Source organism: Plasmopara halstedii (genome assembly GCF_900000015.1).
Source record: "Plasmopara halstedii genome assembly, contig: Scaffold_816, whole genome shotgun sequence".
Classification (NCBI taxonomy): Eukaryota; Oomycota; class Peronosporomycetes; order Peronosporales; family Peronosporaceae; genus Plasmopara; species Plasmopara halstedii.
Window position 1 is genome coordinate 1765741 of NW_020187732.1, and position 25264 is coordinate 1791004.

The 25264-nt window shown below is 44.2% G+C and overlaps 8 protein-coding genes across 8 annotated transcripts; 4 read left to right on the forward strand and 4 right to left on the reverse strand.

Moving 5' to 3' along the window:
- Positions 1-5388: 5388 nt before the first annotated feature.
- On the reverse strand, positions 5389-6121 carry PHALS_14294 (RxLR-like protein; the record flags this gene model as incomplete). Its single annotated transcript, XM_024730078.1, has 3 exons — positions 5389-5682; positions 5755-5966; positions 6040-6121. 3 exons carry the CDS (start codon positions 6119-6121, stop codon positions 5389-5391), a joined length of 588 nt encoding a protein of 195 aa, XP_024580391.1.
- Positions 6122-6275: 154 nt separating this feature from the next.
- Positions 6276-7796, reverse strand: PHALS_14295 (serine palmitoyltransferase; the record flags this gene model as incomplete). The annotated part of the gene is made up of 2 exons (XM_024730079.1): positions 6276-7489; positions 7559-7796. The coding sequence occupies 2 exons, from the start codon at positions 7794-7796 to the stop codon at positions 6276-6278; spliced, it is 1452 nt and encodes a 483-aa protein (XP_024580392.1).
- A 390-nt stretch (positions 7797-8186) lies between these two features.
- Positions 8187-10213, forward strand: PHALS_14768 (uncharacterized protein). Its single transcript, XM_036407594.1, has one exon. The coding sequence runs from the start codon at positions 8353-8355 to the stop codon at positions 8545-8547; it is 195 nt and encodes a 64-aa protein (XP_036263282.1). The 5' UTR covers positions 8187-8352; the 3' UTR covers positions 8548-10213.
- Position 10214: 1 nt separating this feature from the next.
- PHALS_14296 (translin-like protein) lies at positions 10215-11312 on the reverse strand (the record flags this gene model as incomplete). The annotated part of the gene is made up of 6 exons (XM_024730082.1): positions 10215-10319; positions 10400-10572; positions 10623-10815; positions 10887-10959; positions 11087-11153; positions 11213-11312. The coding sequence occupies 6 exons, from the start codon at positions 11310-11312 to the stop codon at positions 10215-10217; spliced, it is 711 nt and encodes a 236-aa protein (XP_024580394.1).
- An 18-nt stretch (positions 11313-11330) lies between these two features.
- PHALS_14769 (uncharacterized protein) lies at positions 11331-12230 on the forward strand. The gene has a single exon (XM_036407595.1). It carries the CDS (start codon positions 11828-11830, stop codon positions 12122-12124), a length of 297 nt encoding a protein of 98 aa, XP_036263283.1. The 5' UTR covers positions 11331-11827; the 3' UTR covers positions 12125-12230.
- A 3-nt stretch (positions 12231-12233) lies between these two features.
- On the forward strand, positions 12234-13631 carry PHALS_14297 (Actin-binding protein Coronin, contains WD40 repeats; the record flags this gene model as incomplete). Its single annotated transcript, XM_024730084.1, has 1 exon — positions 12234-13631. One exon carries the CDS (start codon positions 12234-12236, stop codon positions 13629-13631), a length of 1398 nt encoding a protein of 465 aa, XP_024580396.1.
- A 385-nt stretch (positions 13632-14016) lies between these two features.
- Positions 14017-16927, reverse strand: PHALS_14298 (lectin domain-containing protein; the record flags this gene model as incomplete). Its single annotated transcript, XM_024730085.1, has 5 exons — positions 14017-14305; positions 14367-15097; positions 15166-15317; positions 15381-16673; positions 16744-16927. 5 exons carry the CDS (start codon positions 16925-16927, stop codon positions 14017-14019), a joined length of 2649 nt encoding a protein of 882 aa, XP_024580397.1.
- A 7395-nt stretch (positions 16928-24322) lies between these two features.
- PHALS_14299 (uncharacterized protein) lies at positions 24323-24539 on the forward strand (the record flags this gene model as incomplete). The annotated part of the gene is made up of 2 exons (XM_024730086.1): positions 24323-24443; positions 24502-24539. 2 exons carry the CDS (start codon positions 24323-24325, stop codon positions 24537-24539), a joined length of 159 nt encoding a protein of 52 aa, XP_024580398.1.
- Between the last annotated feature and the right edge of the window lie 725 nt (positions 24540-25264).

Here is a 25264-nt window from a genome sequence, read left to right on the forward strand (position 1 = left end):
CCTCGAGTCAACCACCAAAGAAACCTACATTAGATATAATTAAAGTAGGATTAATTCGCATTTAAATAAACCTTGAATTAGCAGAGTGCTTTGATAGATCGTTGCGATATGAGCTTCGAGCTCCACTTCTGGCTAGAATATCTGACCATATCCGTGCGTTTGCTGACGCGGGCTCTTTGCTTCAAGCTTTTTCTTTATCATATGCACGGTAAACCGATTGCATTTACATTCTGAGTGGGGGCAAGTCCCCATAATATTCAGCGCATGTGCTCGCATAGGTGGTCTTCGATGTCATACCAAATCAAGCCAGCCGAAATTGTCCCACTTAGACGTTTCAAACTTCAGATCACGGTCAAAGGAAAGACATCGAGTGGTTTGTTATCAAAGCTGCAGCAACATTCACCACTGTTTCGCCTCTGGCACTGACTTGATGGTCACTGCCCTCACTTATATGAAGGGTTAAGTTTGGACCAGTAAAGTATCTAGCTTGAGCAAATCAATTGAATTGAATCCTTGATTGATATGGATTATTTATGGCTTATTGACTCGTATTATTTGACAAATGCAGAGTTCGAGATACCTCCTTGTAAGAGTTGCAACACACAATAAAAAGGTTGAGTGCTGACACTTGGTGTCTGAATTTCTGCACATTACATTCCGTCCTATGGACTATTACTTAGCTGACACACTGATGATCTCATGTAGCATAGACTTTATCTGGTTGGCATAATCTGCTCCCGTACGAGCTTTTTGCAACAAGGTCGACGTATATTATGCACAGAAGCTTTGACTCAAAGCGTGTGACCATACACCGCGTTGAAAATGGGCTCAAAAGCACTAGCCAGTCGCGAGGTGGTAGACCTCTCAAATAACTTATACTTGTTTGGTCATACTTAAATTTAAAATACCATAAGATCAAATCTATGTATACTTTAGCTCACTATTTAAAATATATGATATTCAACGATTAATACTAATATATGACGCGAGTCTAACATCCCATGAGCTTCACGGACCACTTCGATTTGTTTTTCGGAGTCCTCGGCAGTTATGGTACTCTGTACAGTTGCCGTTGGATGATTACACAGTGGCAATCTATATGAACACAATCTAGACCTAGATCTAAATCTAGACTTCCTCCGGTACAGATTTATAATCGCTGCAACTCAAACATCCCAAATTCAAAGAAAATTCAGAGACCATCAGTACTAATTTCTTCATCAATTTCGGAAATCGCGTCAGAGAAGGATGTACCAAGAACTATAAATATCCCATTTAATTTTCATTCGATACGAAAGGCTAAACGGGCCTGATCATATTACTCCTAATGTTTACCGATTATGGCATATATCGTATTACGTTCCGAAGACCAACTCATAATTTGTTTGAATGAAAAACGCCTCGTATGTCGAAAAGACAGCGATCCTATGTTGAGATTGGATTACCTCACCATAAGAAGCCATCGTATAGATTATCTGAAAGAAATGAAATGCTACGCTCGAGTCTCCCCCTTTGCACGAATTGCGCAAACTCCGAACGACATTTAGATAGGACTGTTGATTTGGGGCAGTCTTTAACGATATCACTGAATGTGTTAATTTGGGTAGTTTCTATGCTCCTTTTTACAATAGCTAACTCACGAGGGCAAATTGCTTTTCAGGTAAGTACAGAATCAATGGGTCTTTTCTGATAATGCGTACTCTCATCCATATTAGTGATGTGACTCCAAAATGGGAGATCAATGTGACAACTTGCCCACTAGTAAGCATTTTACACCGAAGATTTACCTCCTCTGTGAATGCGGTTCTGAGAATACAACCGTTATTGGTGTGAACGTGCAGATCGTCCACCCTTTTGGAATTAAACTAATTAAACAAAATATAGTTCTCAATGTGATTAGTGCTCAAGATGATCGTAGTAACCGCTGCTTTTGTTACTGGGCGAAATGAGTCACGTCCAATGATTTTATCGGCTCGGCGAGGCAAGTCTTGCCGGGCCTTTTGTGTGACGCGCAGTTGCAGACACGGTCTGTTTCCATGTAGGTACGAAGGGAAAGTGCTAAGAATGATTATATCCTTGACTCCAAAATAATCTTGCATCCGACTTTAAGTGTCGCGCAATCTGTTTTATCGTATCTTCCAATGACCTAATTGTTTCCTATTATTGCTTTTATCGTAGCAATACAAAAATAGTTTTATTTACTGTTGTGATGTCAGTAGACGAAAGACAAAATAAGTAATTATTGATGCCATCCGAGCGACAGACACCGCGAGGTTTTGCACTTCCAAGCCCGACATACAAGGTGCGATCAAGATATAATTCACCAGACAAGAGAGAGAAAAGTTACTCAACTAGCTACATTTATGAGACGAAAGATTTTATAGCTAGGATGACGACAGACTCACATCTGGAAATGGTAGTAGCATTTATATGGAAATATGTACAAAACGGCTGAACTGAGACGAAATGCATTCATCATAAAACTTTTTAACATTAGTATTGAGTGTCAAACAATACTTTTGAGTTGCGAGAACCGGTTGACACGAGGGAGGTGGGATCTTTCAGGGGGTAGTGGCAATGGCTCATAGCCAAGTTGAGGAGGATAGAAGTAATGTCTAAACATCCGAGCAATGCCGTGGAGCTCGCATGGTTTAAATATGATTTGTGCTTCCTAACCTATAGGGAAAGGCGTACGAAAGGCCAAGCTCTCGCACAAGGTCGATCTACGAACCACTCGTGAGAGTCCTTCGACCAACGGCAGGAATAGTACTGCCAGCTAAAAACGAGCCTTACACGTTTCACGGGGGTGAAGTCTGATTTAACTATCATAATTACAATCTGAGAAAAGGCATGTACTGCGTTGATCATCGTAGACCCCGGAACCGCAACCACTCCGTACGAGTGTATAAGAAAATATCATTCAATATGCTAGTAAGGCGTTTTATCTGACCAACGATCTGAGTAGGACGCTAGCTCAGGTTATTGGTTTTTAGCATACACGTTTCGGATATCATGGAGTCGTGAAATTGAAGGGGGTCTTGGAACTTCAGGGATGTCGCGCAATCGTTAGCGACGGACGATTATTGATAATAGTAGACTTCCTGCAGGATTGTTGAATACACCGAAAGCTCTGTACGTCTTGCTGAGAGTCCCTTAAGTGTAACTCTCAAATGCATATTTGTATCTCCCTCTAAATTTGAGAGCTTACAAGCTTTCATATTGCTTACATTTGAGTTTGTATAGGTGAAACACCGTGCGCCATGGATCGAGAAAACAGTCAAAACCTTCATCGCAACGCGTTTCTCTCATTATGTAGCTTTCGTGAGTCATATACACACCCATGCTAGGATGCAGAAGCATTTTGGCGCTGAAATGATGCCTGGTGGCTTCAGTGCAAGACACAGGAGTGACCTAAGTAGTCGGCTATGATCCAGATCAGAGACTTGAGTCCTGCTTGGAAGGCAAAAGCTCTAGTATGCTATAGTTTATTTAAATCATTGATCAGACGGTAAATAAAAGGCTCAAAATGTTTATTAGAGGTTAACTATGCAGCATCAGTAAGCTCAGGTCCCCAGGTAATCTTTATCTGGCGCGTCAGAAAGGAGTAAGCAATTTTCGCGGCCTCCAGAGCAAAATTTGTTTGAAGTCAGGAGACTGTAGCTCACACCGAATGTAATTGATGAATACTCTCTCTTATCAAAATGTAGCGATTGCGGTTTAGAGCAATCGCTACATTTTGTCAGCATTTGAGTCAGCAACTTTGGGTGACATGTCCATCGAGCACCAGGAATTTGCAACGAGAAAATTTATTCGCTCCTGAATAGAGTTTATAGGGATGTGAGTCTCCCTCCCTATCCGGTGGCTGATCTCAGATAGTATATGTGCAAGAGTAGTGCCGAAGGCAATTTTAGCTCGTCACTCGTCATGAGGACGCTTGAAGAGCACATAGTTCGCGAATCAGATCATGCATGTGCTGACGAGAGAGTCACGCGTTTCGCCCGCGGTTTGGAAGAGCGTCATGTAGTTTTCTTCTTTTTGAAACCAATGTTCCGTCATTTGTCACCATCAAAAGAATAGTGTGACGTTATAATTGCTTTCATAAATTCAAAGCACACAGCAGGATGGGTGGGAGAGTTTTTTGCGCCGGCTTCTGCAGCTGAAATGCTTTTGAAATGTGATAGCTTGCCTTAAGCTAAATACAGCTACCATTTCGGGGCCACCACCGAATCCTAAGAGGCCGTTCTACTGACAAGCACGACTTTTAGCACATGTCAGTGTCCTCGATCTATTGCATGGAAAGTCAGAGGTGCTTACAAGAGACTGTAGTGACATGCTTGGAGTTTCAAGAGCTGTCAAACGCACCAGCGCCGTTCTAACGTCTAGTGATACAGTTTTTTTTTTTTGCCGCATCACACATACGCACAGACCTGTTTTTAAGATATATCTGGTATAGTAAAGCAAAGCATGAGGGCATGATGTATTCATCTATACTAAGCGTACAGACATCTGTTCGAGACGTGAAGATTAGTGTCCGAGAGGCTGCGTGGTTTGAATGATATAAACAAGTGTATTTTTGGCTCTGGATGAGTAATACGTGAGTCTCACACAAAGCTTTGCGAATTTCATAGCAACCGACTCCTCGAGTCCATGTTACAAAGGCACAGAAAATGAATTTATTTCTGTGCAAGCGGGGCCTCGCACTTAGTATAGCAATTTTGACTTCGTTAACTCTCCCTTCAAAATTGCCATACTAAGAGTGAGGTCCCGCTTAAAGTAGTCCTGATATATCTGCTTCACTATTTATCCGCTCTATGTAATCGATAGCGTGGTGCTGGTAGCCCACGGGTCACGAGAGTATCATCTATACGGAGTCTTATTACACTGATCCCTGCCGTTTAATAATGGATATTTTTTGATTAATCATCCACTGGTTGATTCAAAGCGTCGCTTATGTTCGAGGAGAATATATAATGGGTATATACCTTTCAATACGGTCCCAACCACAGTTCGTCGCATATTGTGTTTCACCCACTATTCCTGGCGTATGTGTGCATGAACATTCAACCTGAGTCAACCTTTGTGGATATAGCGCGCTATAAGCGGGTATCAAACTACATCTGATATGTCACCACGGTGTGCTCTCAATAATTGTCTTCATTTACTGCAATAATTAGGATAAATCTATGATGCAATAATATTCATTAAATGGGACTTTTGCAAGATCTCAGCCACTCAAGTTTCGTATCCGGTAATTCGTGCGAAATTTCAAACACTATGAAATACGAGCGAGATTCCTAATTTGTCTATAGGATTAGCTTACTAGCTGTCAATACTAAGACGTTCGTGAAGAACACTGACTCATGAAACCATTGAGTACTTTAATCTCTCCTACTTATTTTTCCGCTTCGCAGCTTTCTTGCTTGCCTTCTTATTAATCTTAGCAGGTGACTCGCCCATTGCTGACAAGATAGTGTTGTTCCATGAGTTGATTGACTTGCTCATGTCATTGCGATTTAACCATGGGCGACGCAGCTCACCCCACGCACGCTCGCCCATCAATATTACCTTGACTATAGGCGCCTGGAATAAATTAACAGGCTGTGTCACAGTTTGGATCACAAGAGGTGGAAAAAAGCCCCACTTCCAATGCATCAACAGCGTCATCAATGTACCCAGCGCAGTCTAACAAATATGCGATACAGTACGAATATGAATATCATCCAAGATGTCACTTCTGCATTTCTAGCAACGTACGCGTTGAAGCTCCTTTATGACGGCACGTTGGTCATGCTCAGCTACTGTAATCTTTTCGTCGCGATCCCCAGTTTGACCAAAGCCGAGATCCTCCTTCACAGTTACAACACCAGGCTCTGTGTTGTTTAAAGTCTTGACATACAGATATACTAGCACACAGTAGCAGACGAATTGCGAGACCCCATACAAGCCACGCACAATGCCCGTTTGGACTATCACAGTAATTATTACAACTTGTTAGTGATACTAATCAAATGCGCGACTGTGTTAGCGAGATTAACGTACAAGAATCCTCTGTGTCTAGTACAGAACGTGTGGCGAACGCTAGCATAAGCGTTACGCCCATCATCATGAGGTTGGGCGCCATGATAGACCGAATATAAGCAGACAATAAATCACGTCAAGTATTAAAAGCGAAAGGAATAATATACCCTGCAGAAATAAATGATACGAAGTATCATTGTTGTTTTCGTTGCAATATAAGGGGTGCATCAAGTGAGCATTGTATCGAGTACGTTCCTCTAGGAGTAAGCTTTCTTCTGAAAGCGGATATTACACAAGTCACAAACTTCTTTTAACGCCTCCAAAGCCATGTCCATATCCTTTCGCGTGTGCGCAGCTGAGATACAGAATCGAACGCGAGCGAGTAGCAGCGGAGTTGCAGGAAATCCGACCGTCACAACAGCCAAGTTGCGTTTTAAGCACTCGCGAGAGAACTCACCAACCTTCGACATATGATACAGCATTACTGGAATCACAGGCGAGTCAAAGTCGCCCAGTGTAATTACACCCATGTCGATAAGCTTCTGACGAAAGTAATTGCTATTTTCACGCAGCGACAAAATCTTTTGTCGCCCTATGTCTGATCCATCTAGTCCCGCAATAATATTGAGAGCCGTTAGGATTTGCTGCGCAATAACCGGAGACAAACTGGTCGCGTAGATCGCACCAGAGCTCGAGGCTCGAACAAAATTAATAATCTCCTCTGACGCTGCAATGTATCCACCCATACCACCAAAACTTTTCGAAAATGTGCCCATTAAAATGTCAATCTCGCTCGGATCTACACCCGAATATTCGCAGATACCGCGACCAGTGTTGCCCAGTGCGCCAATGCTGTGAGCTTCGTCGACGTAAATGTATGCCTTATACTTCTTCGTCAAATCCACCATCTCTCGAAGACGCACTAGCTCACCCTCCATGGAATAAATTCCTTCAATCATCACAACTATTTTTTTCCATGGACGATGGGTCCGCGGCTGACCTTCCGCTATTTTCGTTCGGAGAACCTTCTCGAGATGTTTCGGATCATTGTGTTTGAATATACCAACCGAAGCCCCCGACGCGCGAGCACCGTTAACGATAGATGTGTGATTCAGCACGTCACTTAGAATCAACGTACCCTTGCCAGTGAGCGCCGGAATACTGGTAGCGTTAGTAGCATAGCCCATATTATAGACAAGAGCTGCTTCTTTGCCAATAAATTTAGCTAATGCTTTCTCTAATGCAATATGAACTGTTGTAGTACCAAATTCCATCGGTGGGACCGTCGAAGCCAATGCGAACTGTTGTACAGCAGGAAAGACGTCTTTACTGCACGTTTTCATCCAGTCGTCTGCAAAGCCAAGATAGTTATACGAACCAAGATTAAGACATTTCTGGATACACCCATCCTTATTATGTAACGTCTTGTTCTCGTCTACTGAGTAGCGTTCGATTAGGTCGATGTGTGCTCCTGTTTCAAAATATGGAGGTCAGTACGCGAGGGAAAGCGGGAAAATTGAGCAGAAAGAGCGTAGCGTACCGGGAGGACCGGTGACAGGACGATTAAAGACATCTTGTAGACGGTGATAGATACGCTTGGTATAAAAGTTTTCAAAAGCCACAAGTAATGGCGCGTAACCCTTCTTCGAATGATCTGAATACCGAGAGCCACCAAAAATGCGACCGGCATGATCACGTAGATGTCCAAAGGTAATGAGGATGGCATACTGAATGTAGCAAAGGATGGCTGCCGCCCATGGTACGTTCTCGGCCGCCATTAAATCGAGAGCTCAGAAACTGATTAGTGTGAGGGAGGGTTATGAGTAGTAACTCTATGGCGATCGGTTCTTTTGCAATAAATGATCATTTTGCTGTCTAGAAAAATTGCATTTGTTTATACATTTTACGTAACTTTAAGACCGGCTCATTTGGCATAAACAAAAACTTTAGTACACATATTATCGTTAACAAGAAGCTGAATCAGAACTCAATCAGTATACAGCGTGAAAAACTCGTTGTGGCATATTCGTTTATACCATCAATTGCACTTGGTCGTGTCATGAATTCTCGATCTGTTTGCAATAATTGCTCTTCGAGTGGAGGATCATGACTTGTGAACGATAACGATTTCAAATTTTTACACGAAAAGGAAGTTATTAGCGAGACAACGAAGCAGATTGGTTTCAAGATGGAACAGTCATTTTGAGTCATCTTTAACTCCTTGCCACTTTTTTAGCTTACGGATGATTGTCGTTTTAGATCTGCATTTTGCTTTTACATGCAAAGCAAATATTGAAACTCATTAGATGTCACTTGCTTTCTCGAGATGTTTCTATGCAGCACTTGGAGGATTATGGAAGCCGTGACAAGTCAAAGCATGATCTGTTTGACATTACGACTATATTGAGAGGCATTATGACGTTAATAGAGCGAGAAGAAATGCCATTTATGGCGACAGGGCACGTGCTACGCGATCATGCTGCTTTTGATTCAAGAAATGCTCAAACACGCTGCTGTCTCAGAGCCTGAAAAACAATTCAGTAGCGTTTAACACCAGCAGATGCAGGATGTTCTAGTTTCTCTCGCTGACGTTTCGTCGTTTTTGAATGCGACGTACGGTTACACTGTAAGACATGACGCTCGAATATATGTCGAACCGAATGGCACTTGTGCAGTGGAAAGTATTTATTGAACCTATAAGACATGCATAAATCCGCGAACTGACGAGAACTAGCTGGAGCAAGGTGGAAATATCTATTAGTTTCTCGGCGACATTGATCTCGCGACTGGGTGGTAATTGCTCAGTTGCTCATTTAGCAGGCTCATGACACTACAGCAACGCTCATTTGAGAGTTGAAAACGATTATTAGCGCTGCATTATAGCTATCTGTTTGCAAGTTCGATTTCGCGGGATATTCTTCTTGCACCAGCTCGTCCAGATCTTGCCTTGAAAATTTTAAATGGGCATGCACGCAAGGCATGGCCAGCGACTGAGCAAATGCAAAGCGCGTATCGGTATCGTCGATTTTTTGGAGCGCTTACCTGCAATTCTTTTAAGGCCACAAAGTCGGAGCACTCTATGTATGCGCAGCTCACTGGCTGTGTGATGCATGTGTTGATTGTAAATTGTGTCGTTCGGCGTTTTTAGAGCTTCGTGATGCGGTGAAGCATGTTCAAGCACTTAATTTTTCCGCGCGAATGGGACAATTTTTTCATATTGTTCTTGCCACAGCGAAACGTTTACTAGCGTCGTCCAGCATCGCGTTAGTGCGGTAATGTTTTTATCAAGACAAAGGATTGACTGGTCCTCACATCTACTGCTTGGACATTTGCGAAACCGCAAAGAGAAGTGTGCTGGACTTCAAGCGCACGAACATGAAATGGGTAATTTGCCACGCCTAGTTGGTATGCTGCAAAGCGAGAGCAATGCGGCTAGAATTTCTATCGAAATAAGGAACGTTGGAGAGGTTCCCAAGTCTTTGCGCTGACATTTAGATAAATAACGGGTTTTGATATTTGAACATGCAAGAAGTTGCAATTTTGCTGGTTGAATGCTTCTACGAGGCGTCTTGAACAGTATGGGTATGAACGTTGACTCAAGCAGGATAAGCGTTGTGGTGTAGCGTCGTAAATGCAGACACCCACGCCATTTTCCGCTGTGTGGATAACTGCCGATTCTTGATTTTTAACAGCTTACCTTGCAGCGAGCATACTCATTCTTGAGGCAATATAGTGGTCAAGCCACGCACGAGAATGGAGCCAATCTCGCAGTTTTAACAACGTGCATGACATTTCTGATGCCTCCTACTGCATCGAACATTTTTTTGACTTTGCAATTAGCTCAAAGGCCTGCTGGGAGCTGTGCGTTGGCTGACAGTAGTCGAAACAGGGCATCTCGTCACAACAGGGGCATTGATTACAAGATAGCAGTTTTATAATAAAGTGTACTTCGCGTTGCCGATTTGCAACTCCTCGGGTCAATGTATCAAATTTTTGAAGTAGTGGTGCCAGGTATACGAGCAGCTTTTAGTAATTCAAGGCATTTTTTTTGACAGAACTCATCATACCATTGCCGGAAGGAGGTTGTGCTAACAAGTCTTGCTCAAAATCTGCCAACTCATTATATTTAAATGCGACACCCTCCAGATTGCATTCTTGTAAGCTAACCAATATTAATGCTTTTGAACGACACCAATTTATTCTTCGTTCTCTCGAACCGAAACCACCGGTCCTTCTAGCACCGAATGCGCCTGCAAAGTCAGACCCGAATTTGTCACTAACGATAGCTCATACAGCGTGTTCTAGTTGAGTACATAGATAACGAGCAGCCAAATGTTAATTGCACCACATTACTTGTCCTTCACCTCCATATTAAATATACCTCCAATTTCCGCACATTGTATTTGACTGAGTCAAATTTGCGACGGAGTGGTCCGTTCCGAAAGTCAAACTGGATGAGTTCACCGGAAATGGCCTCAACCATGTCCTTGCATCGCATCACTTCATCTACCTCTCTCGCTGTCGCCTTTACAACTGCATAGCGCATCAATTCACCTGCAAAAGTTGTGAGCTCACTAAACAAGAATCATATTTTTGAATCTCACCAGTAAAGTCAATGACACCGCCTAGATACTCGTTCATGAGGACAATTGGTACATCACGACGTGGCAGCAAACATTTGGTATCCAGGTAGTGATAAAAGCATTTGGCTTCTGCATATTCCTCTAAAGAAGATGAGAGCGCACCGTCTCGAAGCGACGCATTTTTTTCCGTCAGCTTCACTAACTCTGGAATTACCTGTCACGATTAACACACATCCAGTCACTCTATATAAATGAATGTGCGTTGCAGTTTATCGGAAGTCTCACCCTTTCGGCGTTGCCCAACAGCTTCAAGGCTTCGGCTCTGTCCGATCGATGCAACGCAAAGATCGCCTGTTTGCTGTGTGTGGTATCGTCAAAAATTGGCGTAGAGTGTGAGTAAGTACTGCAACTGTAGATGATTGCTGTTGGTGACTTGCTGCATCGCTTATGTCACATGGCGAATCGTGCACTGTCCAAAACTGTACCTGGCCTTAAGAATCTCTCGCGACCGCTTGATTATGTTCTCGCGCATCTCGTCATACTCGTGCATCTCTATGTTGCAAAAGGTAAGAGACACGTGAAGTGAAGAAGAACAGGAAAGTAGAGCGCACCTTGATTCATGTCGACAAAGTCTTGGCGGCACAACAGCTCCGTCGTCAGATCCATATTTCCATCTGTCGATTCGATTCTCATACGCTTCTCTGTTTGCATTGTTCTTTGTGAAATATTGTCGATCATTCCAAACTTTATTAGACCGCGTATCAATTAGTATATAAAGGCACAGCTCAAAATATTTTACTCAAATATACATGTAGTTATACAACGCTGCACAGTTCTATACTGTTATCAACCACAACAAAACAGCAGCTTGAAACTTGGGAATTTCAAACGAACGAAGAAAACAAACGTCGGACTAAGGCGAAATTTCGTGCTTGTCCAAATCCGCAAGAAATATTTCAACAGCATGTCACGCTTTTTTAGCATCGATCGGCGTGATAGCCAGGGAGAGATTCGTTATGCATCTCATTATCTTTTCGTGGCAAAGACAAACGCAAACTCTTGAACTTGAGTGTATTCCTTTAAGTTACATCGCTTGCGTCGTAACCAGTTAGAAACGGTCATTTTGTCGTAAGTGTTTTCCTCTGTATAGTCGTATATATCCCTCGCATTTGTAATCTAGTCTCGTCTCTTTCTAACATCTCAACCCAACAACAGCAAATCACCAAATGCATATTATTCTGTCTTCGTGTCTCTCACAGTACTTCTTGTCGAGCTGTAGGGTTCCCCCCGCTGTGCATATTCAAGAAAGTCGCGTCGAGGTGAGTAAAAATCACGAACGTCTGTCCGACCTTATGAGAGATTTACGCGACTTAAACACTGCGTTTTGCGGTGCATCCTTTCGTGTCCACAAATTTTTGAGTCGTGTGGTCTCTCTACAAGTATGTGCCTCAATTGCCGCTTATAACTCAAGATCTGATATCTCAGAGTGTGAATGGCATTGCGGACACGACAAGGCGGAATGAATGCTATCACTTTCTTTAATGTAATGAAAACTTGTACTGATAATATTGTGATTCTCTAATTTCCATTAGGTTACAACAACTCGATCGTAGAGCACTACAGTTTCGTATTATGAGTCATTTTGTGCGCCAGAGCAAATTCCGCCACGTGTACATTGAGCCTGCTAAGCTCGAGTCATGTTACACTAATGTGCGGTTAGCCACGGCCACAGGAGAACAAAATTATATCAAGGGCAATACAAAGTTCTTTGCAGTCTCTATTCAAGCTGGTGGCGGCGCTATGGCTGTGGTGCCCTATGAAAAGGTAGGCAAATTCGATCCTGACTTTCCACTCATTTCGGGTCATCGAGGCGCAATTTTGGACTTTGATTTCAATCCTTTTCACGAGCACCTAATCGCTTCAGCCTCGGACGACTCGACGGTAAAGGTATGGGGTATTCCTGAAGGAGGTTTGACTGAAACATGCGTAGACCCGCTCGTTGACTTGACTGGCCATGGCCGTAAGGTTACACTCATTAAATTTCATCCCACAGCCAACAATGTATTGGCCAGTACGTCGTCCGACTTTTCTGTGCGATTATGGGACATTGAAAAAGGTTCTGAGACTGTAAAAATGGAGGACCACGGAGAAAACTTGATTCAGGACTTGGCTTGGAGCTGGACTGGCAGTTTGCTCGCTACTTCGTGCAAGGATAAGGTTATACGTCTATACGATGCCCGTTCCGGCCAACTTGCTTTGCAAAAAGATAACGCTCACATGGGTACCAAAAGTGTCAAAATGAGCTTTCTTGGTGACAAAGAGACATTTGTTTCGGTGGGTTTTACGCGCCAAAGTCAGCGTCAGTTTAAGGTCTGGGATCCTCGTAATTTGGACAAGGAGCTCAAGAAGGTGGATATTGATCAAGCGGCAGGTGTCATCATGCCATTCTACGACCCCGATACAAACCTATTATACCTTTGTGGTAAAGGTGATGGTAACATTCGCTACTATGAAATGTCAGAGGGCGAACCATTTGCATTTCCCATAAGCGAGTACCGCTCGACAACTTCTGCAAAGGGTATGGCAATGATTCCTAAACGTGGTTGCGATATTATGAAGTGTGAGACAACACGTCTGCTGAAGCTCACGTCGAATGCGATTGAGCCGCTGCATGTATTTGTGCCGCGCAAATCGGACGCTTTCCAAGATGATATATTTCCTGACACGTACGCCGGTATTCCTTCAATGTCTGCTGACGACTGGCTCAACGGTGCCGATAACTCGCCGGTCTTGATGTCCCTTCGTCCTGAACTGCAGGGAAAAATAACCAATGACGGCAAACGTAATCGCTCTGCATCCAAAACAAGCAGCGTGGGTGCTGGTATTGCAGCTCGCGTCGCTCGTTTTGCCCGTGGAGGTAGTAAGTCGGACAGTACACCTGAAGGAAAGCTTAAATCTGAATTGGAGGCGGCGAACGCTCGAATTGCACAGCTAGAGAAGCTGCTTCGTCAGAACGGCATATCATATTAGAAATGTCAGCGTAGGTTTTGTGAAACACAAACTGAATTGGGGACTACTTTTTTCCCTTGCACAGTTTTATGGATGCGCTAGGAGCGTGAAATGGTGGGATGAAGACAGCACTTCGAGATGGAGCAATGCGTACTGTCGCTTTGTTGTCTGTTTCGGCTTGTGCAGTTAAAACCAAATACTTATTAGATTCGTGAGCAAACAAGAGGTCTACGCACGCTTTTGAATGGAGAGCAGGAGAGCAATTATACTAAGAAAAGTCGGAGAATAAACTCAAGTACATGTTGATCAATCAATCTGTCTATCAAGATAAATCAGTCGCTTTGTTTGTTAAGACTGACTTTGCTAGAAATTAATCAAACAGATGCTGTACCTCGCCTTACGGGATTCAGATCGTAAGCGGTTTTGTCGTAACAATATTATGGCGTAAGGATTCAAAACTCCATGACAAAATATCGAGTGTTTGCCATGCATTTGCCCCTGTGGCTCCAGTAAAGCCGACCCAGGCCCGACCATGGAAAAGCTCAAGCGTTTTTTCAATTCGTAATGGCACCGTGAGCACAGGGCTGTCCATATCGTCCACATAAATCGCTAGTAGTCCGATACCCGATCGCCATGCACCTGAGGAGAAAAAGTATCCAGCGAGCGTGCTGGTGGTGAAAGCTTCATCAAACAGCCTGCACAAATACAATTACTAATAACTTAATTCCTTCATTAAACATTACGAAAGCAAATTACATGTTTTCGTCCAGATTGGGCTTGTACACGATTCGAACGTTATGAACATCCTTTGCTAAATCTGGAAGATTACTGGTAGCGCCTAGTGAGTGAGTATGGTTAGGCAGCAAAGTCCCTCCAACGCCACTAACGTGCACACTGATGTGATTCTCGTAGACATCCAGTAATTCTGGATTAAACCAGGTATCAAATTCAATCGCAAGTGCGTCTTTAAGACCACCATACCCGAGAGACATGCCCCCCGATCCCATTGCAAGTTCTTGCTGTACATCATTTTGAATGACAAACGCAAATCCGTCGCCTCCACGTGATTGGCAATTTGTGTGAACATTATGCATGATACGACAAATAGCTGAAGGATTGGTGGCTTCGAATGAGAAAGTAGTGGTGAAGCCTTCTCGAACATTCATTTGTCGTGGATACCAAGCTGCACCCGTGAGAAAGGATTGAGAAGCAGTGAGCCTTAATGCCATACCACATGGAGCTGAAATTGGTGGTGCGAACGCTGGCTGTATTAAAGTTGACTTGTTGAAGATGTAAACTTGCGCTTTAAGACTGACTACGGCTGTTTTGGTATTTGTAGGTAAAAAAGTATGATTTGATTCATTGAGGTAGTTGCTGTCGCTCTCGAGACACACGTGCGAACACTCGGCAACGGTTGCGTTTGTATTACTCGGGGCTATCGTGTTATAACCGTCGCAACACGAAGTGGAGGCGTTGCAGTTTTGAAGCTGTTTGAAGCGAGTCAGCCGATCATTGTGCTAATAGGAACACTTTGTCACCAAAATGGCTTACTTACATGGGTATTGCCGTTCAAAAATAGTCCGAAATGACCTTGGTCTCCAACTTCACCGGTCGGTCCAAGCGTCGGAATCGTTCGTTGAGTAATTGCTTCTGGAAGTGCGCTGAGATTTGTTAGAAGTTTGGCGCTGAAGTGTGGAAATATAAAATCTGTTTTGACATCATCACGAATATTACTTGAACGATCCTATAGATAATTGATAGAGTTCATACCTTGTGATAGTGTTTGCATGCAGGAAGAGACGTCAGAGTCGAAACCAATTACGGCATTTGGGAGTTGTTTACGATGTCCGTACAAGTCGATGTCCTTCCACTCGTTTGAATAACGCCATTGATCTTCTGTGAGCGGTGTAACCTTCACCTGATAACTTGTGGAACTCGCAAGTTCGATGAGCGTAGTAGACGTCACATTTCCGACCACAGTCGCGTGATTCGGAGAGAATGAATCATCAGTACAATGTTTCCAAGCTACACGATAGCCTGTGATAGTCATGCTGACCCAAACATCGTCCGGTGCTTTCCAATTAACATCAAATGCATGGGCTGCCACGTTAGAGATCAATGGCTTCGAATGTGCGCTCACTGGTGCAGCGTACGATAGCAGGGGGGCATCATCATATAATTGAAGCAATCGTCCATTTTGAACGCGAACCACGGACGGATACACCGGATTTTCTAGCCATCTTGATGCTACTGGTGGCAAGCGACACGTTAATTCCACTTCAGGAGTAACATGGACAACGTCCAAACAATCCACTCCGTCAATGGTAATGACAGCGTCAGCTGTGCCAAAATGTTTGCCACTGATAGTGATCATTTGACCGCCATCCCGCATGCAATTGTATGTCGATGCCCGAGGAAGATTCATTGTCGAACACACTGCTGCCGAGGAATGATGAAATCCGTTTGTCCAGTGCTCAGCCTCAGTGCAATTAAGGTGTGCTGTTCTGATATTGTCGCTGGTGTCAGGAATTTTGCCATTGTCGAAATACTTGTCAATACAGCCACGAACTTTAGTTACGACTGGAGCCTTGGCAAACGCCACCCAATCAATTGAAAAGCTTTGTCCAGTGACGGAAGAACGAGAAATACATGGGTGAAAGCGTACGCGACGTATGATGCCTGTAACGTGCTTCCAGACTGGTATTGCGTAGATTTTATCTTGTCCTGAGGCATCTGTGTGCAATTGAAAAGGTATTTGAATGGGATCGTTTAACTTTTGCGGATCGGCATTCGGCCAAACCGTCGGGTTGGATGGAGACCGCTCTAATGATACCATCGCGAGATCACACTGACCAAGATATATCATTCGAAAAACAAGAAAATCGCGCTCATCGGCGTCAATATACACGTTCAATTCTGGTGAGTCTATGAAGGCTAATTTTGGGTCTCCACTATCCAAAACCACTCCTCGTAGTCGTCCACTACCAGCGTCGACCTCCACTCCCATTTCCAGCGACGTCGACTGTCCCCAACCATTTCTACCGTCATCGAAGCTCCACTGCACTGTAAGTTGAATTATCTAGTCAATGTGATGACTATGATTACATACTTTGACTTATTTGAATAAACGTACGAGCAATCGAATTCATGACGGTCGAAGACACTGACGTTAGCGGGGTAAGTGCAGCTGTCATTACTACCATTAGTAGAAAATGATGTATCACATTGCGTAAAGATGATCGTCGACTTTTCCTATTAAATGTAGTGAATTCATCAAATTGCTGCCAAGTATCAATCTTATTAACGATGCGTATCATTTGATAGAGAAAGTTGGCGTCTCTTCGGTAGGATATGGAATTTAGAGTACGTCCAACTATTGGTATCGTTGCTGGAACAAATCATTCCATGAGTACTGATTGGGTGAAGTTGTGCATCAAGAATTATTTATCTCCCCAAAGTCTCAGCAATTTTCGACTTTCTTTTCATACAATCTTCAAACTGCCTGAAATATTAATAAGTTGAAAAGGTAAAATAACTCTTGTTTGACCGTATAGGTCAAAAAAGGTTATAAATGCATTGTCGCTTTGGATGTCGAAATCACTCATCAGTTGGTAATCCTTACCTGTAGAAGTCCATTGGACTTTTACAAATAGGAAATGATGCAAGTACAGGTTTATAGCTAAGTGCTTTAATAATGCCTGTAATCGGAAGCAGAGTGATTACTGTGGACGAACTAGCTGATTTCCAACTTTTGAGATAACTTTCAGACTCAAATAAAACTAATGATTGACCTGACTTACTGCATATTATTAAATAATATGAACCACTATCGCTACATTCGCAACAGATGTGATCATCTAAGTCAACTTCACTATCAGCGGAATAATCATGAAGTGACGTAATGACGCTACCTTTATCTGGTTCTTCACTGACAATCTTCTTTTGTCAGCTTGACTGCTTCCTGTTTCACTCACAAAGTTTGCAAAAAACCCGACAAGGATAGATGCGCTATAGCGCCGACAACTTTTGCCATAATGGCTTTCGAAAGACATTATGACCGCATAATTTACAGGTTGTTTAGCTTCAATTTTCGCTAGTGATTCAAATTTTGTTACACGAACAAAAATAGCATTTGTGTTAAAACATCTACTATATCTACAATGAAACGATTAATAGGATACACTGAGTATTAGTTGACTCTCTTTCTCACGTAGTAACGAGGCCCTGAAACTCGTGCCACCTCAGAAGTGATGCCGTTTACCTTTTGCGTTTTCAACACATAAATATAGTCAAGTATCCTGAAAGTCGACTTGTAAGTGTTTTACCAGATGTTTGTACCGAGAATCAGGTTTGGTTAAGCTACATCGACTTAAATCGGTATGTATCATTTTTCTTCAGTTTAAATGTAGCACGCAAGAAATTTGAGCTATTGGAACCCAAACGGTAGAATAAAGCTTTCTCTAGCGCGGGATGCTGATAGCTATCTGACTTTTTTTGGGACCAAGTTTCATACCCCTTACTACTCTAAGGGGCCCTTTCGGTTAGTGAGGCCTCCAGCACACCCGACTAACACGCATCCATTTGGCAAAGCAGAAGACCTACTTTCTGGGTGTGATTGCTATTTTCGGTTGCCTGTTGTTAGATACAGTATGTGACAAACTAGGTACCTATCTCCCGGTCACACGTCAAGCGACTTACCTCTTGAGCCCTAGTGTAACGGGGTTACACGTACCCTGTAATGAAAGGGTGGGTCACACAAGTTGGTGTGACCGTAAAAAGACGCGGATTACACAAGACGGTGTAATCACACAATGGTATGGCTACACTGTAATAAGACCCCACTACGGGACTGTCAGTAGTTATTCATAATTATTAGGTTTTACTTTCTGATTGGAAAACCCCAGAGATTTACATTTTTTTGCCATTTTTTCATAGCTCGAAATCGCCTCTACGCGCGCGCTTGTCGCTTCAGTTCCTTGTGAAGAAAGGTGTTGCGCGCCTTCAGGGCCAAGCAGGGACATCAGCGTTATAGCCCATGCTCTGGGCAAATAGGAGAATTGTTACATCGTCACAGAGGATCAGTCGTCACGACTCGGCGTAGATTGACTACCAGTGCTACCAAGTGCAGCAAGGCTGCCGTAGCTCTTTGCTTAGAGAAGGCTTACCCAAGGTCATCATCCTTCGCTCTATACTAGAACCAGTGGCGAGTGATGCGACCTCCAGAGCACCCAAGACCTTAACCCAGGCTCTGCTAGGGCACCTCAAGCAGAAGACGTCGGTGGCGACCGCGTCCATGACGCCACCGTCGACAGCGGATGACTCCCTCAGACCAAGGCCGCTAATGGTGAGCGTTAATACCGTCGACGGTAAGGAGGGAAGAGAATCTCCTGCTCTGTGTGTAAAAAGCCGAGATGGCTATGGCGTCCGCCATGCCCCAGAACGAGCAACCGTGCGTGGCGCTAGCTATCTCTAAAGCTCGGGGGTCGAGCGCGGGAATGGGCAATGACGTGCGGCACTTCGGCCGAAGCGGCGTTTTTATCTGATTGGAGCCGAAGCTGTGAGTGATCTCGCCGCCTAACCGAGCATATCGCGTGCGATCCCGTTTTCTTGCCGCCTGACAGAGCAAGAAGAAATTGGTGGACTCTAACTAAAAGTTGCGAACTCTCATTGCCGGAATGGCAGCTGATTCTCCCCCCGAGGCGGTCACAGTGACTGTCTTTATGGAGGGCCTCAGCACTGGCGTGGGCAGAATGAAAGTCTTTCGTGTGTATCCGTCTTCGACTTAAGAAGCGGTGAATGAGGTATTGAATGCCGAATCAAACTTTAATTTGGCCCAACTGATTGGAATGCACACCGTCAGAGCTCGTCGAGCGGGCCTGAGCCAATGGATATCAGCTATGCAGAGAAAGAAGGTGGGAACACTAGTCATCTTCGGTTTGTTTGTCTTCGGCGCAAGGCGCGTCAAGGTTCATCGAAGCGACGCCCCGCTTCTTACCAGCCTGGTTTGTCACGGGAAAATGACAAAACCCAGTAGGCGCGGGGCACCCTACTGGGGAAGAACTGAGTGTTGTCGATTCTTAAAGAGATAGAGGGCAGTAGAGCTCAGCACCAAAGAGCTATGTACTCTTGAACACGGAACGTGTATGTAAGCCGGGCTTACTGGTCGTAAAAGCGACCGTGGAAGGGCTTTGAGAAGCCGTGGAAAATCCTTATCAATTCCGGGGCGTCGGGTAATTATGCTCGACGCTCCACGATCGAAGGATGTCAGTTGTATGCTGCTGCGCTGAGGGCGTGATTGAGCGCCACCATCACTGTTCGCATAGCGACGGGGACTCGTGTCACTATGACAAGGGTCCCTGTGGACCTCGGTGTCAATTTTCTTGAATTTGATAGCGTGAAACGCTGCTTAGCCTTAGACTTGGGTTGAGGCATAATCTCATCCTTGGTATGGCATGGCTGGAACGCCATGAGCCGTGAATCGATTGAAGGTCGAAGATTTTTGGCGCTTCGCGCACGTCTTCTGGTGGAGTGGCGCGTAACCCACTGAACACTGCTCACATTTTGAAGCAGTCGCTGCATGCCACGAGTGACATGGTCGACCGAGGTCCGAGGCATCTCTGGCAAGGACTTTTAGATGCGTGGAGTGGCACGTTATCCACTGGACGACGACTTGCGGATCAAACAGTTCCTCGTCGGATGATGTTGATAATATCATTTTCACATAGTTCGTTTTCACACTGGTCCCGCTGAGCAGCAAAATATTTAGGAAGAGGTGACAGCGACGTCTTATGCTAGCTGCAAGACGCCGGGCGTCGAACCTGACCCAAGGTGTGTCTACCGTAGACGATAGCACACAGCTATACACTCTCGTCAACGGTATGGCGGGGATAAAGGACGGCGATGTTACCCTCGAGGCTATTCCTGCGGTGGATGCTGTCCTTGACCTGGACATAATTTCCCTCGAAGAGTTTGGCGGTGCCTTGAAGGCAGGCAAATTAGCCAAGGTGGTCAGTATACGACCGAACAAGGAGATTAACTTGTCGCTGCTTCTGGATAAAGCTGTCCTGGAGGACTCTATGAGGGTATTGATTGCACGAAGTGGACAATCAACTCTGAGGAATCCCTAGGATTCGTATCATCTTTTTGTTGAAGGATTTCAAGTCTCGAAAGACCCGCCGTGGGTCCTACCGGACCGAGGTGTGCATCATTAGACTGACCTGGTTCCGTGAAACAAATACTGCGTAACACGCCAATGGCCCTTGCTCGAGGAGCTGTGTGACGTCATTGACGACTTTTTCCGTGCAAAGCACGACGCAGAAGAGCCAGTCTCCTTATTCGACACCCACGTTTTGTGTCCGTTCAATCGGCGTATCGTTTGCGCATTCAGTAAGGTCAATGCTGCCACTATTTCGGCACAGACGCCAAAGAATGTTCTCCAGAACAAGATAATTAGATGTACAAAGCACAGCTCACTCGACTTGGTTGTTGGGTATTACCAATTACTTATAAGAGCAAGTGATATTTCGTTGATAGCGGTGAGTACTCCGAGCGAGATGCTCTGGTAGTAACTGGTGATGTCTCAAGGGCTGTCAAATGCATCAGCAACATTTGATCGTTTGTGACGCAGTTCATCAGTCCCCATCGGGTGTACGCACAGACATACTTCGACGACATCATCGTCCACAGTCGTGCGGGGCACGGGAGGACAGATAAAATGAACCACATCGTCCATTTAACAGCGGCGCTCGAGTGCATGCGCGTGAATACGCTGTATGCTAATGCAGATAAGTGCATCTTCGGTAACGAAGAAGTCCCCTTATTAGGGTGCTTCATCGGGAAGCGTGGTCTTCAAGCTGATCCCGTTAAGGTCAAGACCATCGGAGACTGGCCGGTTTCAAAAAAGTAAAAGGGCTTGCACAAGTGGCTTGGCCACGCCAACTACGTGCACAAATACAGCGAGAATTACGCAGAATGGCACGGCCATTGTCAAATCGTCTTAAGAAGGATGCGGAATGGTGCTGGGACACTGAACATCGGGAGGCATTGACGGGGTCAAAAACATTCTCATTCATGCACCAATACTGGATTTGCCAGATCAATATATAAATACATTTCGGGTGTGCAGATGGGATAAAATCAGCGAATTAAATAGCACCGACAGTCTCTTCCACATAAGAACTGGATCCACTTCTTTGCGATGCCAAATAGGCACAACATGAATTTACTGTTTTGCTTCAAGCGTAAAAAGCCACTTAATGTTTGTACAGTGCTATTAAGCGCAAAAACAATGAGTAGGGCTCCTCTGCTCCAGCACCTCGGTCACTCCGCGCAAGTGCTTCTAAAGAATCTCCCACAAAGGCTTTTCATCCATCCAATTGTGGGTAATTGGTCAGCGGCGGGAAACTCTAATGTGGACTCAAGCTCTTAAAAGTATGCCGAAAATTTGCTGCACGACGCGAATATCGATTTGTAACATTCAACACCGACAAATTGTTCTAGCAAAGACCTACGTCAAGAAACATTGTGGTCGGGTAATATATGTAAGGTAAGCCAATTTGCTGAGACGTCCCACATGGATCACGATGCTGGTATTAGCTGGTATCATGGCGCATTTTTTTAGAGACCAAACGTGAAGGTTTTACTGGTGACTTATCAACATCAGGCTAATAATGGCGCCAACGCATGCGGCATTGATACATTTCGCACGTGGCATTAAAGCCTCGCCCACTTATGCATAGTTGGCAACAAAAATCTAGCTCTATCTGTACCATATTATATGCCTCTTTTGAATACAAATTCCTGGCGGAAGTATATAATGTATACCTTTGGTTTTCTTAATGCGTAATCACAACTCGTTAAATGTCCAGTGGATCAGTGCTGGTTTTTGTGCAATCAAACACTCTATGAGCGGTGTCTAGATTTGCAACCTTCTGACTATCTAAAGCGTTCAGCAGCGCAGCACATATTGCATCTGACCCGTGTGCAACGTGTATCGCCTCACTTTATGGTATCACCACAATATCACGCGACAGCTTGTAAGTATGCGGCTTATAATTGCATCCTTCACCGCATTGAGCCGATCCGGCATTTACCTAACCTCGAATGTGTAACTGGAAAAGAGGGGCAACCATCTAGCTATTCTTTTTAGAACTGTGGTATGCGCAACGGCCTCTGTACTGTTGAGACTACATACGAGTTAGCAAGAAGCATGTTTACCCTAATCCTCACAACCAAAAAGCGCAGAATCATAAAATGTATAGATTTTATCAATCACTTTAAGTTAGTGAGAATGGCGCGCTCATGACCATATGCTCTACTTGGAGTAAAGTGCGACCATACGCCAAACGTCATATACGACGTGATATCACCAATCTGATTTTAAGAGCCAGCATCGGAGAACGCATGCAGCCTTGAAAATACCTCTTCTTTCGCAGTCTACGATCATTTATTACTCTTTACACAAAGGTTGTTAGGAGTCCGTGCTACGTGGATATGATTTGCTTTATAATTGTGCAAGTAATTGGTCAAGCGACTTCCTCACATTTTTTTGGAGGGGGGCATAGGCCAATCTACGTTGGTCTATATTTCTGAGGTATCTGCTCACATGTCCCAATGAAGAAGCTTAGTACTGGAGTCTCGTCGTAGCCAAAGTCGCCTTTGTTTGTGTTAAATATCTGCTCTATCAAGCGCATAAACCCGAGAACTTCTCGCGAGTGTTTGATTTATTTCTCTACTCGGACAACATTGTTTTGCACTACTACGGACGAAAGTGATGTAGATGTAGTTTGTTCCTATGGACGTGATGTGGTGTGATTGACTTTGATTAAACGTCGCTGGCGCTAATGTGGTATAAACCGTCATTCTCACAGCGTTCCTTTCGGAGTGTTTGCCGCAGTAAGAGGAATCGCGCTGTTTCTTAAAAAATGCATGCCCTCAACGATCTAGACGCTTAAATCAGCTTCTATCAAAGCCCAACTGGGAGTTCCTGGTTGTAAAATCCTCATGACGGATATGCGCATCCGGTCGAGCGACAACCAATACCGAACTCTGAACCGCCAATCATCTTGTTCCATCGAGATCAATAATATAAGTAAGCTATTCGGTGTGTCAAGCTGTCCACGGTAGAAAATTGGGCAAATTGAGCTCCTTTCTCACAGCGGATAGAGACTGATAAGTCGTGATCATCGGATTGACAACAAGTGCTATCAGGTGTCACACATGTGTCTTGTACATAGCACAGGCTAGGTTCTGACTACTTGATCCCAAGTGTTCAAGCACAAAAGAATGGGCTTCTTTGCTTCACCAAGCGCAAAATTAGAGTCCATCAAGCAATGTTGTACTTATTTGCTCGTATTTGAGCCTTATTTATCAAACAGCGCGACATCAGCGACGGCTACAGTGAGAATCACAAGGAGAGTTTGGTGAGAGAGAGCAATTTAGCCAATATTACGTGTCAAATCCAAATCGCAGATTGTTAAATGAGCGAAATACAATCGTCAATCAAAAACAAATGTCTATTTTCGCTGCTGAACAGCTTAGTAAGATGTAGACTTTACGGCACTTCTAACCTAGTTCATTAGTATGCCGTCATCTTGCGGCAGACATGAAAACTCTTTTTATACTCCTGTGCTACCCACTTCGGCCAATCGACGAACTTATAGTCGTCAAGCCATGCCCGATTAGCATTTTTCTGACTCAGCTGACTTTGTGATATGTATGAAACCTCCTTATTAATAAAGAACCTTGCACTCTTACTCGTGCCTCACAATCACTGGTCTTCACTGAATTCAGTCTGGAGTTTAAGGCTTAATCTCCCGATCGAAACAAAGTTAGGTAATCATGGCATCGGGCTGATTTCTTCTATCGCAGAGGTAAAGTTTGAAGTTCTTAGCTTTGACCGTTTTGACGGAGAATCTTCATGGAGGATAAGACACAACGTTGCTTACTCTCATCTAAAAAAGCATTTTCTTGAGAACTGCGGCTCAAAGTCGCACTCGTCTTCCATGCTTTGCTGAAGGCTTCTTGACCTATCGTCGCCGAATATTTGGACAGAACAATATCCTGAACGAAAGCTATCGCAGATCCGTGCCCGCACCGAAAATTCTTCTGCTCTCAAACAGAGATGGGCATACGATTACCCAAAGCTCCACTAGAAATGAAGTTCGTGGTACCTGTATCCTTCGCCTTTCAGCGCATTGCATTCCAATTTGAATGAATAATCTATGTAGAGCAAGATCATGCATTTATGTCTAACTCGAGTACAGTTAACGCATATAATATGACACTCTTTGTATTCATCTCCCTCGATAAGCGGCAGAGTCGTAAATGTACCGCACATTTTATAAGTGAGTGGGGCCTAGCCTTGTTTGACTCTTAGTAGGTATGTTAGAGAACGGCTTACAGCATACGTTGCGCGATCGAATTTCTGGACCATTGGACAACATGATTGCGGCCACGATGACGCGTCATGATTGCGCCCGGAATAACGCCATAGGAAAGGTTTAGAGGTAACTCGGAGTAGTGAACTAAGACCTCAATATACTCACTTCGTCTTTTTTAATAGTTTATGAGCCCAAGTGACTCCGACGACGCGCCGAGCGCACCGACCCCAGTCAGCTTCGACGCCGGCCACGACAGGGCCACAGCGTCTCCAG

Bases quoted from the DNA above. Each gene is read 5' to 3' on its own strand.
- PHALS_14768 (XM_036407594.1), top strand. From the start codon at position 8,353: ATGCAGCACTTGGAGGATTATGGAAGCCGTGACAAGTCAAAGCATGAT.
- PHALS_14769 (XM_036407595.1), top strand. From the start codon at position 11,828: ATGCATATTATTCTGTCTTCGTGTCTCTCACAGTACTTCTTGTCGAGC.